The sequence below is a fragment of the Dicentrarchus labrax genome, unplaced genomic scaffold, assembly GCF_905237075.1.
Source record: "Dicentrarchus labrax unplaced genomic scaffold, dlabrax2021, whole genome shotgun sequence".
In the NCBI taxonomy this organism is placed as follows: domain Eukaryota; kingdom Metazoa; phylum Chordata; class Actinopteri; family Moronidae; genus Dicentrarchus; species Dicentrarchus labrax.
Window position 1 is genome coordinate 9,477,565 of NW_026136716.1, and position 13,144 is coordinate 9,490,708.

The 13,144-nt window shown below is 41.5% G+C and overlaps 1 protein-coding gene across 3 annotated transcripts in view; it reads left to right on the forward strand.

The window, feature by feature from the left end:
• zranb3 (zinc finger, RAN-binding domain containing 3) overlaps positions 1-13,144 on the forward strand; it is a 77,384-nt gene that overhangs the window by 22,817 nt on the left and 41,423 nt on the right. For all 3 annotated transcript variants that reach the window (XM_051428381.1, XM_051428382.1, XM_051428383.1), the window contains exons 8-11: positions 3,757-3,891; positions 8,376-8,495; positions 12,016-12,135; positions 12,934-13,113. In XM_051428381.1, coding sequence (XP_051284341.1) covers positions 3,757-3,891; positions 8,376-8,495; positions 12,016-12,135; positions 12,934-13,113 — 555 coding nt within the window. The remainder of the gene's footprint in view (positions 1-3,756; positions 3,892-8,375; positions 8,496-12,015; positions 12,136-12,933; positions 13,114-13,144) is intronic.

Here is a 13,144-nt window from a genome sequence, read left to right on the forward strand (position 1 = left end):
TGGAATGGACGAGTGAGGCAAGGACACTGCAATCAACAAATAAACCGTAAATACCACTAAATCCTGCACACTGGACCTTTATGTACAGTTCTTAAGTAAATGTACTTAGTTACTAATCACCACTGTTATTATGGGTTGCCAATTTACTGAGAGGTTTGAGCATTTTTGGTATTTTTTATGACTTCCATATTTCTGCATGGCGACAGAATGTAGTTTTGTTGCTAGGTAAACTCTCTCACTCTCAGCAGCTCCCTCAGGGACTTAATGCAAGTCTCTGCTGGGTGGGGGACATAACAGATCCGACAGAGGAACATACTGTATAATAGTCTCTCGTCCATTTCCATGACTGCCACCTCCAATTGAAGTCATGGACCCGCGTTGCTTTGTGGTGCGTCTAACTTCATGTCAAATGATTCCCTCTTCATTTCTGTTACAGCGCAGTGCTGCTCAGATGACACTGATGATGTCGCTGGCAGATGTATTAATATTGTTTTATTGTTTGGACTGCTGACACCGCTAAATGTGTTATGTTTTTGTCTGCTGACTTCTGACAGCAGCCTTGAATTCTTCTTTTTACTCTCGGGTAACATTTCTATTTAAATGAAACAAACAGAGCGGAACAGATGGCTTCATATAGGGAAGTTTGTGCAGTTAAGAGTTCGGTGAATACGACTTGGAACACCTCACAGATAAAGATTATTCCTTTTCTCCAGCCTATCAAATGTGAGGTGTTTAGGTGTTTGATTATTGGTATAAATTGATTATTATTTAAAAACAAATCAATTTGAAGACGTCACCTTGGGCTGTGGGAAACTGTGATGGACATTTGTACTATTTTTTTTTTTTTTTTTTTTCACAGTTTATTGAAAAACAATCAACAGATTAACCAATAATGAAAACAATCTTTATGTGCAGCAGCATGAACAGCCTGTGATGCCAAAGGAAACCAAAAAAAGAGATAAACTGCAACTGAGTGTGATGTTTACAGTTCACTCATCCATTCATACATGATGGGAATGACTTTTCTTTGGAACTAACAGTGTGAAAACTGCCTATTGCTGCTCTATGATTGAATAACTCTCCTTTAGCCTTAACAGAGATACACCGAGGTCTGTATGTGTGTATGTGTATATGTGTGTGTGTGTCTTCCTTCTCCACCATCGTAAAGAGGATGCCAGGGTATTTGTAGAGTAAATGTCATGTTTCGTGTGTAGGTGTTTGCATCTCTTTTAGCATCCCTAAAGTTATGGCTGCGGTTCCTGCCTCCCACGCCATGCTGTATGCGTGTGAATGTGCGTAAGAATGCTAATGTGGCTTTGACCTGGCCTGTGCGTCTGTCAGTGTGTTCTCCTCTCTGCGTTGGGTCACCGGTGTCAAGGCTACGAGGGTTTTGTTTCCCACCGGGGGCAACCGGCACCAACAACAATACACACTCCGAAGCATCCACTAAGAGGCCCTTGTTAGATTTTGTATCATATCAGCAGGAATGAAAAAACACTGCAGGAGCTCTTTCAGTGCTAATTACGCACCGAGCCGCCATCCCAGGAATGACACAACAATAAGGAAGTTGCTGGGAAAAGTGATGATGCAGGATATTTACCCCAATCTCCCTAAATGTTAAGGGACGCTTTAATTGGGGGCTAAATATGGTCAGTGTTTCTACATAGTGGTGCCAATTAGGCCAACGAGCGTACACGCACAACTGTTGGAAAAGTTCATGTCATGTTTTGTTTTGTTTTAGTTGTTCTCGCGTTGCTCTCTTATCTCAAGTTGGGCTGAAACAGCAGCTTTGATGCGTAATATCCTCAGAGAAATGAGCTCGGAGATCATTTGTCTTTGGCTGAAACAAAAAGCACCGCTGTAGCTGTTCGGCTTTTTTTATTTATTTATTTTTTATTTGTTCATGAGATGAATGTGCGAGTATTTTCTGTAGGTATTTGTCCACTGAGAAGAATAGACAGACATTTCATCCTCCCAGCTAAATGGACTGGTTTTAAGAGATGAGAAAGGGAGGTGTGAAGTGGCCAGTCACCCAAAGCGACAACGGCCATTGTGCTTCCCACAAGCACCGAAAGTGAACTGTATAAAACATAAAAAAACGGGTGGACATTATTTTCCTCTAAACAAACTGTCTTTTCAAGCACAGTTTTGCTAACTGACGATATATATATGTACACCAGGACCACTCACCAGTTCAGCCTCATTCATTCTATCTCATTTTCTCCCTAATGATGGCTTTTATCTTCCACAGCCAGACACTTTTTATGCCCCTCCTGCCCTTTACGTTTTCAGCCGTGGCCTTTTGTCAGCGTTAGTCTAGTGAATATCATCAAGGGTGGAGTGCTTAGCCACTTAGGTTATTTATTTTTTTTTTTTTTCAGCAGATTATGAAGAAATCCTTGAATGTAAAAATTTTAATTAGAAATAAACATTGAGAGACAGTCAAAACTGTGTTTATACAGGTGCTTCTGAGTGAAACATCTGAGAGAAAACATAAAGGAAACGCTGCTTTTTGCTCCTGCAATATGATACTATTTATACATTCAGTCGTCCTTCACTTTGACGACGAGTTTGATTCCACTGAAATGCTAATTATTTCACTAAATGGTGCAAAGCTTTCATGTTTCACCAAAATGTCTTCACTGTACCAGTCCAGAACGCAGAGTACAAAAAATTCAGTTGTGGAACTTGCCTCCATTATATGTGTGCTCCCATTAATAAGGCTTCTCTCCATTTCTCACTCTTCTTCCTTCCCCTCCGACCCCCATCGCGCACTCATCATTATGTGTATGTATGTGCTTAATCACGCGCGGACCACCTCTTCCTTCAGCTTGCCATATGGTTCACAGTTTTGCATCGTTTGATATGCAGCGCTTTAAGAAAGTGTTCATTCCTGTTGAATTTTTACACATTTTGTGGTGTTGGAGCCTGAATTCAGACAGATTGAATTGAGAGTTGTTAACAAAAGGCACAAAATAACCTTTAATGACAAACTGATTTAAAGTTGGACAATTTTTAGAAAAGTCAATGGGTTCAGCACTGTTCTGAAGCACTTTAAATTATGGGCACACTGGAGTTATTGCATGAAAATTGAATCAAACCCAAGCTTTTGCAATTATTCGAAGCAGCACGCTGCTTTTCCTGTCAGATTCCTACATAATATGTTGAATTAGAGTACAAAATATTGGAAAAAATTTGCTCAAGCCTGCTGTTAATTGACTAAGTTTCATATGAGCCCTGTTTTTATGATAAACAGGGCTAACCTACATGTCGACAACAAATGCACGACCTCTCTGCTTGTCTTGTTTATGAGCAGGAAGTAGCATATGCTGCTCTTCACCGGCAGCCTCTCCCACTGCGATCCTCTCCGCTCTCCACTCCCGCCTTAAATACTTCTCGCCAATCACCTTGAGAGCGTGCGAGGCGCCTTTGATTTATTGTACCAGCCCGGCTGCTTCTCCATCTTCGACCCCGGCTTGTCACAAGGCGGCTATAATTGGGAGATGCTCATGACCCACCTAACACAGCAGCCCAGTCGGAGGGGGTGGCTTCCTTGGGAATTCTCCATCTTTCTCTCGTTTTTTTTTTTTCTCCCTCTTTCTTTCTTTCTCTTCCAGAGAAAGTAGGACACCCAGCAGCACCATTAATTGTTTTGCCCTTTATATCTCAAAAACAGTAGAGAACAAGAGAGAGAGAAGGGTGGATGAAGAAATAAAGGACGCAGCCTCACTGTCTTTGCACTCTCCTTGCTTGCAGGAGGCCTCAGCCAGCTTCACCGAGTGGGAGAGACTGATGAAGGGACTGGGTTCGGGGGTCGGCACCATGGACAACCCCTTCAATCAGGTCATGGGCCTGGTCACACAGATGTACAAGCAAACAGCTATTGCCAAGGTAATGGGAGACCAGGTGGTGCTAGAGTATATCTTGTTTGACCCCAGCCTATGTTTTAGACCGATCATATTCTATATTTATATGAATCCTACTAACAAGTATTGTCTCTGTACACAAAGCCTGATGTATATTTTATTCCTCTGCACCTATAAGCTCCATTGTTGTCCAGAAACACATCAATGAGCCACACAGTTGCACTGGATGACATGTTCCTTCATTTGCATGAACACACACTGTAGTTTATTTAGACTCAATCCCACAAACAACATCCTGCTGTTGCAAATACTCACTAGAGCACCAAATGTGTGTTAATCTGCAACTGAAAATAGTCCCCAACAAACACACTATACCCTCCGGTCTGAGTAACATTTGCTAAAACCTGCAGTACTGTTGTTGCCTTCATTAAAAAATAAAACTATACAGGCTTCAGGAAAAAGTATTGAGAGGGGCGGACTTATACATTGTTGGTTTTGGTCTTTCACTTTTATGGACACCAGCCTTTTTTCTTTAAACATCATGTTAGTTTAATTATAGATACTGAAAGAGATATTTCATCTTTGAGCATTTGTACTTAATGCACTCAGGCCTCTATTGCCAGTGAGCTGTAGTCAGCATCCAACAAGAGCTGCTTTCAGCGTTGGCCCTGCTCTCTGTTTCTTTTTTTTTTTAAACATGCAGGAAAAATCTTGACTTTTCAGCTGCTCAGAAAAAGCTGCCTTGGTTTTAGTTTGACCATCATGAAATATCAAGATAATTGGTGGGCCTTGTGTCTTTTGTGTCTGAAAACTGGGGGAAAAAAGTCTCCTGTCAACTGTAAGAATGAATGTGCTGTTGAGCAGTTATAACACATTTAATTGAAGAAATAGTTTGACATTTTTGGAAATACACTTATTAGATGAGAGGCTTGATACCACTCTCATGTCTGTAAACTAAATATTAAGCTACCACCAGCATTTAGTTAAGTTAGCTTAGCATTGTGACTGGAAACGCTTGAGAAACGGCTAACCTGGCTTCGTCCAAAGGTAAAAAAATTAACCTACCAGCACCTCTAAAGCTGTCACCTCCTAAAGTCTCCGCTGATTGCCTGGCGACCTCACCTTACCGTCAAGACTCCAGGAAATCGCTGCATTTGGCCAAGAAATAGTCCCGCACACAACCCCCCTGTAAAACCAGAGTGTGTGGTTTTGTCAATGGATTAAGCAAACAAGATGTAATGTGTTAATTAGTGAGCTTGAGAGGTGAGCTGATTTTTTCAAACAGAGCCAGACTGGATGTTTCCTCCTGTTTCAGTCTTTATGCTAAGCTAACAAACAAAGGGATTATTCTTTTCAGGTGATTATACACTAATGAAAACATACCTATGAATGTTTTATTCATTATGCCATCGGAGCCTCCTAAATCTTACACACTGGACCTTTAATGCAAACATACACATTATGTTTTTATTAATGTTATTTCAATAAAATAACATTAAACGTGGCATATTTAGTTGCTAATTTCTCTGATATTATGAGTAGTTTATTAAAATAATAATCAAATAGAAATGATGAACATGATTTTTCTTTCTGTTTGCAAAGAGAGGCAGATATAGTGTGAGAACCACTGACCCAAGCATTTGCCTTTTAATGTTTTAGTTTGCATAACCACACAAACTTGGAGAAGAGAGGCACAATCATATCATTAGCGCCATATTGCCATACTTTTTCAGATGGATGGTATTTAACATCTCTAAGTCCACTGAAAAAAATCTAATAATATATATTATCCAGAACAAGTTAAATAGCATAAGATTGGCGAAAGTATGTTATTTTTATTAATTTTCATGTTTTATAAAATGGTGAATTGATGGTACAGCATCATGTTCAGAGCGCTTGGCCGACCACTCAGTGAGATCTCATGGGAAAGCATTGCCATGGTAACAGAGCCTAATGGTCGCCAGTGAAAGCACTTAGACAAAGTAGGGAGTTATAACGGAGGTATTATTTAGTTGCGTCCAGCCTGGCATGATTACACCTTATCTCAAAGTTACACACCGCACTAAAATAGCATCTCTGTGATGTTGTTGCTATGGAAACTCAGTCGGCTCTCGGTTTGAAGTGACGTTTCTTTTTAATGAGAGAGAAGTAAGCAATATGGGAAGGTGGCTGGATGCATACAGTATGAGGAAGGCTGAGGTCAGAGCAACCGGTGTCGAGATTCTAACAAGCATTTACATTTCCTGTTCCTCAGTGGAAACATTTGTAAGACAGTAATATAGTTTTCAACCTCTGATCAGATTCCAGACTCACTAATCTCAATGCTATAAAAACAGGCAGTTCCTCAATTTCTTGTACTTGTAGTTGAGTAAACATTTCCACCAAATATAGTATCCCTCTCCAATCATCTGCCATGTTCGAGGGCTGGCATTCCTCTCAATTAGCCCGACGCCCTCAGCCATGAGGAGCGTAGCCCCGAGGTTAACGAAGACCGGAGATAACCACCGAATGCAATCATCGACACGCTACTCGCTCAGCCTGCCTCCAAGCTTGGATCTTTTTTGTGCTTGGCGTTGTTTGCTGATTGGATTTCTGCTCAGTTTAGCCTAACACTGGACCTCCTTTCATTACAAAGCCCCCACCCCCCACGCCCACTCACCCACCTCAAAGCCGATACTGCCGGCCCAGTCTCATTTCCTCTCCTATTGGTTTTTAGAGTCAGACACACTTTCTCTACTTCAGAAAAAAATAAAAAAACACGTGCTTTCTTCTTTTTTTGGATCATCGGGAGGGGTGGAATGGTGTGATAGATTCACACATCTATGTCACTCTGACGAGCATCACGGCCCCTGCCTGCCTGCCAGTCCGCCTGGCGACGGAGCTGCCAAACGCCTTTGGGGTATTTTTATTGCTTTACCCGCCAAGCATCTGCTCCCAATTACCCAGAGAGGACAGCTCTGATGCTGGACTTTAAAGCAAGCTAACAGGCCGCTTCAGACAGCCGAGAAGTTTGTGCACTAATTAAACTCAGCGGAAGGAAGCCGACGAAGCCAAGCCGTCAGTAATGAGGACCCCCCAGATCAGAACAGGGTCGGCAGGCCTGGCGGAGAGATTCATTATCAGGCGCATCGGCTAATTATCAGCAAAGCAAAGCAGAGGTTCTCCCACCAGAGCAGGTGTGATGGCTGCAGAGGTTGTCATGTTGCAGGAGGTGTGGAGATTATAGGGGTGGGATTCACACCACGGAGAAAGGCCTGTCTCCAAAACCGTCTAGTAAGGGCTCTGTTTGACTCAAATCCAACCGCAGTATTTCTCACTAGTTGGTGCTATTCTTGGCTGCTTTTTGGCCTGGGGCTCTGAAATGAGCCGAGCCCTGATGCTCAATGACACGCTCGTACAGCACATCCACTCCAGCTTTGCTGAAGGTAGTGGGAACGGCCACAGCCCATCACAGTGTGATCGCTGGGCAGCAGCGCGCGGTGAAATGATAGATATGGATACCTGCAGGGTACAGTTAACTCACTAGCACTTCGGCTGCTTTCTCTTTTTTAGATTGTTAGCTTCACACTGTCAATCAAGGTCGGAGGCTTCAGCAGAAACAAGCAAGATGCCGTTAAGTTTGACCTGTGATGTTTTTTAAAGCATTGTTACCATTTGACTTCATAAATAAAACAAGACTTAACAGGTAAAAGAAAGTGCCAGACATGAATAAAAACAGGGTTACATAAGAATAAACCAAGCAAATAACTCCAGAATAAAATAGTTGAGGACTGAACTTTTACCTACTGCAGTAATTTTGGACTGCAGCTGTCACTTTGACAGGTAACCAGCCTAATGTTGAAATTATTTCCAAGTCCTGAAAAAATCTGACAACATTCAGTGCAGTCACATAAAGTGATGAACATCCAAAATTTTCCTAAGCCCTGTCAAATAGATCTTTATCCTGCTAGTTACAGTATAAATATTTCATTTTAAGGTTTAAAAAGTCTTAATAAATACAATTTTATGACATTTAAAAACAAGCTCTTCATTAAGTTGTTTCTGAGTTTCATCTGGATCAAAAGGTGAATTTTCTTGTTTCTGCTGTCACCAAAATCCAAAAAGAAAGAGCATGCACCAATCATATCTCTGAGTTGTGAGTTATTGATTTGCTCTCACTATCTGCAAGCTGACAAATGCGCCCCAGTCGCTCTGTATGCTCTCTCCTTTTAAAGTCTGGATCCCTGGCATTCAATAGAGAATCGATCACACAGAAAGGATGCCACGGTGATTAATTGACTTCTTCACTGATCTAGCCGATTCCTCTGTGTGTGGTCGACCAGTGAAGTGATGGATTCAGTAGCTCTCTTTCATCTGTGTCTATTTCTGTGTCTGTGTGTGTGTGTGTGTGTGTGTGTGTGTGTGTGTGTGTGTGTGTGTGTGTGTGTGTGTGTGTGTGTGTGTGTGTGTGTGTGTGTGTGTGTGTGTGTGTGTGTGTGTGTGTGTGTGTGTGTGTGTGTTTGTGGCCAGGCGGGAGCTGTGAAGGACTACATTAAGATGATGCTGGAGGCAGAGCAGCTGAAGTTCCTGGTGTTCGCCCACCACCTCACCATGCTGCAGGCCTGCACCGAGGCCGTCATCGAGGCCAAGGTAACCTCAGGCGCTCCGCAGGCAACTGGATCTTCTAAAACGTGTTAAAGGGGTAGTAAGCACTGGCCGGGGTCGCACCTGTAGGAATTAAAGCAACAACGGCATGAAGTTATAGGGAATCATTTAAAAAACAAACTACTGCTTCAAAAATGTAAGTTTTTAAAGCTGAAGTTTATAACAGCATAATTTAATCCATGTTTCCCTCCTGTTCCTCTTGTTTTGTTCTCTGACAAGAACAGACTGCTCCATATCACGCACACTGACTTGGCCTCCCCAACCCCAACCTTTCAGAACTCAATAAAAGTCATCACACACATAACACACAACCCTGGTCACCCCTTAACCCATTTTTTCACGCTACTCCAATCCGGATGCAGATATAAGATGCTAAGCACGTCTTTGTAAGTCTCGTCTCTTCTGCCATAGCAGCTCGGAACACAATGCCCCGCTGATTACAGGGACATCAACCAGCTCCAGCGAGGCCCAGGATTTAGAGTAAACCAAAAAGAAAATTGGGAACAGTATTAGCTCCACTTTTTCCATTGTTGTCCCACAACCTCTAACTAACCAAGCAACCTATAACCCATAACAATGACATATGAATGAAATGTCTTAAAAGTTCAGGTTAGAGTAGATTCAGTGGATTAGCGCGAGGCTACCATTGAATCTATCTAACCAGCTAGCTATTTCTCTATTTAAATAGCTATCTATCTAACTTTCTAGCTAATTCTCTGTTCACAAGTCTATTTCTCGAGCTAGTTGCTATCTACTATGTTCAGGTCTTGTGTCCAAGCACATTTCTTTGTATTTTATGTTCAGCGTTAGATTTCCAAGAAGAGGAGAGTGAACAAAATGCAGCTGTCAGTTTAACATCATGTCACCTAACCATTCATTTTCTTTCTTGTTCTGTCCACAATTTCAGAGCTTTTGTCAGTCAGAAAACGCTTCCTGTGCACAATACAACGCTGTTAAAAAACCTCCAAGAGGTGGTTTTAAAAGTATTATGTCACTTCAAAACAAGAGGGAGCTCTGATTCATATAGGTGATATTTCATTTGATCATTTCCATCTAAGATTTTAATGTTTTTTTCCAGCCGCAAAGACCCAAATTGCCCATTAATGGTAACCTGGAAACCCTAATTATGAGGACTATATTCATATTTCACTCCTCCTTCCTTACTAACCAAAGGTAATTGGCCTCATACTTAAGTTTTATTCCATCATCCATTGTCCTGCTGTGTTTAGAAGTCAAATCCTTGCCATATCTGTGATTAACTCAGAGTACTGAGCTCTAAGCTCATCAGTTGGGTTTGCTTTTCACCGGCGGATATACGGCAGATGTTAGCAGTCATGAACTATTTGAGTCGTCTATTTTATTTAATAAATTTATGTGTACAGTGTACTGCAGGTATTAGATAATATTTAGATATTTATTGAAGCACAATAGAAGAAGTTTACTATTCAGCATCTCTTGTGTGTCTAGGTGTCGATTACTCATCATCTCAGAGTGTTAATTTCTTTGTCCTTCCTCAAAAAAAGTCTACTTTTTCTCTCTTAGAAAGTAAACTTTACTTCCACAACTAATCTCCCAAGGTGTGTTTCACAAGTCATCACAAGCAAACGATATCTCTTAGCTTGGCAACCTGTGAAAAAGTTCAAGTGTGTGTCTGTGTATGTAGGTGTGTTTGTGTGTGTTGCCGGGGTCGAGGAGGTGTCGGTTGAATGTAATTCAGCGGTACGGTGTGTGATAACACATTCCTCCGTGAGAGGCTCACTCTCTGGTGCGTTCGCACTCACCAATTAACAGAGATGGGCTAAAAAAAGGAACGACAGGCAACGCGCTGTGATGAAAAGCTCGGCAGAGAGAAGTGACTGCGCTCCAATCTCATGTGTCTTAACTGGTTGGAGGGTTTGTTAAATAAAGTTGGGAATGTTTTAAATTCAGAAACATAGTGCACTAAATGCAAGAGACAAACAACTCTGATGAAACAACAGGTTGATTTCTAAATGTTCTTAAGGCCTTGAGATGTTTTTGAAACCTGGTGGATACTTAGTTCTCCACAAGCACATTTATTTGACCTTTTTTTCCGGGAAAAATCTAACAGACCTCTATGGTCTTTCTCAGCAAGGTTCTGCTTCATATTCATGCAGTTACAGTTACACACGTGGGAGCTCCGCAGTATGAACACACTCTCTTACTGTCGGCCACTGAGCAGCTCTGCAGGACCGTTGGACCCAAATCAAAAGAGTGCCGTGGCCACAGTGCATTAGCAGCTCAGTGAATGTCAAGTTCAGGTTTAATGAACACGCAGCCGCTGCTCTCTTTTTCTGCTGTTATGAAATGCTACAAAATACTCTGTTATTACTATTGCTCTCATTTTCTTTCAAAAAAGCTATATTATTATCTGTAATTCATTGCAGGTCTTCTGCTCATGTTTTCTATGGTGCGTTCACTCACACATCTGCCATTGAAATATCTACAGTGTAGAATGCAGGTTAATGAAATGCTCTCTGCCTTTAATGCTCCAGCACAAATCTGTACCTGCTTTTTAGAGAGGCAGGCTGACAATAATGTCCCTCACAAATTGTGTGAACCTTTAGTCAACTCAATGGAATGTGCAAACAACCACTCATACATTTTCTCCTCCAGTTATTTGCAGGTGCACCTCACATGACAGCCAAACAACGCTTCTAGGCTAATATGCCTGTGATAAATATCATGACACGTCTCTATGAGGCACAAAATGCCTGGGTAGTCTGGCCTATAAAATTAGAATTATGTTGAATTTTAAGAAGATATAACACATTATTTCTCTTACAAAAGTTTAATTTATATCCTATAGAACACATCCTTTTCTCAATTCAATGCACTCGCTGGTCTTGTATGACCCGTAGCTTATTCTGGCTAACTTCTGGCAAATATTGGCCTACTCACTGTATGACTCGTGTAATGCCGTTCCAGTATATTTTAGCATGTAACAGATAAACATTGCAATGGTTTAATCACAAAGAACACAAGAAGTAAGCACAGTGTTGCTCATAAACTCATTTTAAAGGTTTAGCAAAGGGTTGCCTTTTTTAAAGCTGACACAGAGCAACATTAGCATTCAGGTGTCTGTTTGCTTGCCAGAAAACCAAAACAAAGAGCTACAAGAGGCTAAAATGATCCATAGAGCTGAGGGGGACTGCAGTGATGGGTGATAATTCTCTCTTGGTTCGTGATTAATAGCAAACCCCTTTCACCTTACAGTTATTTGATCCATTGTTGATATAAAAATATATATATATTAGTGCAGCATTAGCACAAAAGCTTTGAAGATATTTGTCCTTCCTCTAAATGAAACAGAAATGATTCTAAAAACCAGCTTTTCTTTCAAAGGTTTCTGTGTTGCAGGTGTTCCATCAGCTGTGCACATGGCAGGCGTCACTGTCTGGTTTAGTGTTGCTCAACTGTCATCCAGTACAAACTGAATTTTCCTCCAAAAAGCAAATATTATGCTGTCTTGCCTCTGTTCTTCCAGGCTGGTTATATCCGTATCGATGGCAGTGTCCCATCCTCAGAACGAATCCAGCTGGTCCACAAGTTCCAGAGTGACCCAGATACACGAGTGGCCATCCTCAGCATCCAGGCAGCCGGTCAGGTACTCGCACACACGCACACGCACACACACGCACACACGCACACACGCACACACGCACACACACACTCGACAGAGTTTTTTATTTTAGTTGAGTGACAAAGTAAACTCACTTTGAGCAAATAATAAAACAAACATAATACATTTTCAGAACTGCTGAAGGCAAAATCTGCTTTGCAAATAAAGACACTTGGAAGTACTCACAAACCACACTTCATGTCCTGGAACAGTCATTGAAAATTGATTGATTTTTATCAACAGAAAGAGTTGGTTCAAATACCTTTTAATTGAATGAAACCTATGAACACACTGTCCTGAACACACACTGGCTGAGGAAATGAACTAGTGCTGTTGTGCTGTAGGCTAAACAGAGTCAGTTGGTGCATATTAGTAATAATGATGACTATTGTTGGTTGTAGTGAATCATAATCAAGGTCTGTGCAAGTAGAAATAGATGCTGACAATGTGTTTTTCTCTTAATAAAAAACTTAATAAACTCAATTATTCTGAGTGACCAAATATGTGCAGAAATGTTGTGTATTCCAATCAAAGGAAGTAGGTGCTTGAAGCACTTATATGGCAATTAGCTGCAAATATTCTGTTATTAAAAAGGGTTTTACTAAATAAAATTTTATTGGATGTGGAGTGTTTCATTTGAGGAGGTTGAGTGAGATATTTCTGTTCTGATTGGGCTATTATTTGTGTGTGTGTGTTTGTGGTGTGTGTGTGTGTGTGTGTGTGTGTGTGTGTGTGTGTGTGTGTGTGTGTGTGTGTGTGTGTGTGTGTGTGTGTCCACTCCAGGGTTTGACCTTCACCGCTGCCAGCCACGTGGTGTTTGCCGAGCTCTACTGGAACCCCGGCCACATCAAGCAGGCTGAAGATCGAGCCCACCGCATCGGACAGACGTCCTCAGTCAACGTGCATTACCTCATTGCAAAGGGCACCTTTGACACCGTCATGTGGTCCATGCTCAACAAGAAGGTACTGTGGGTGACGTCACGGCAGCAAATAG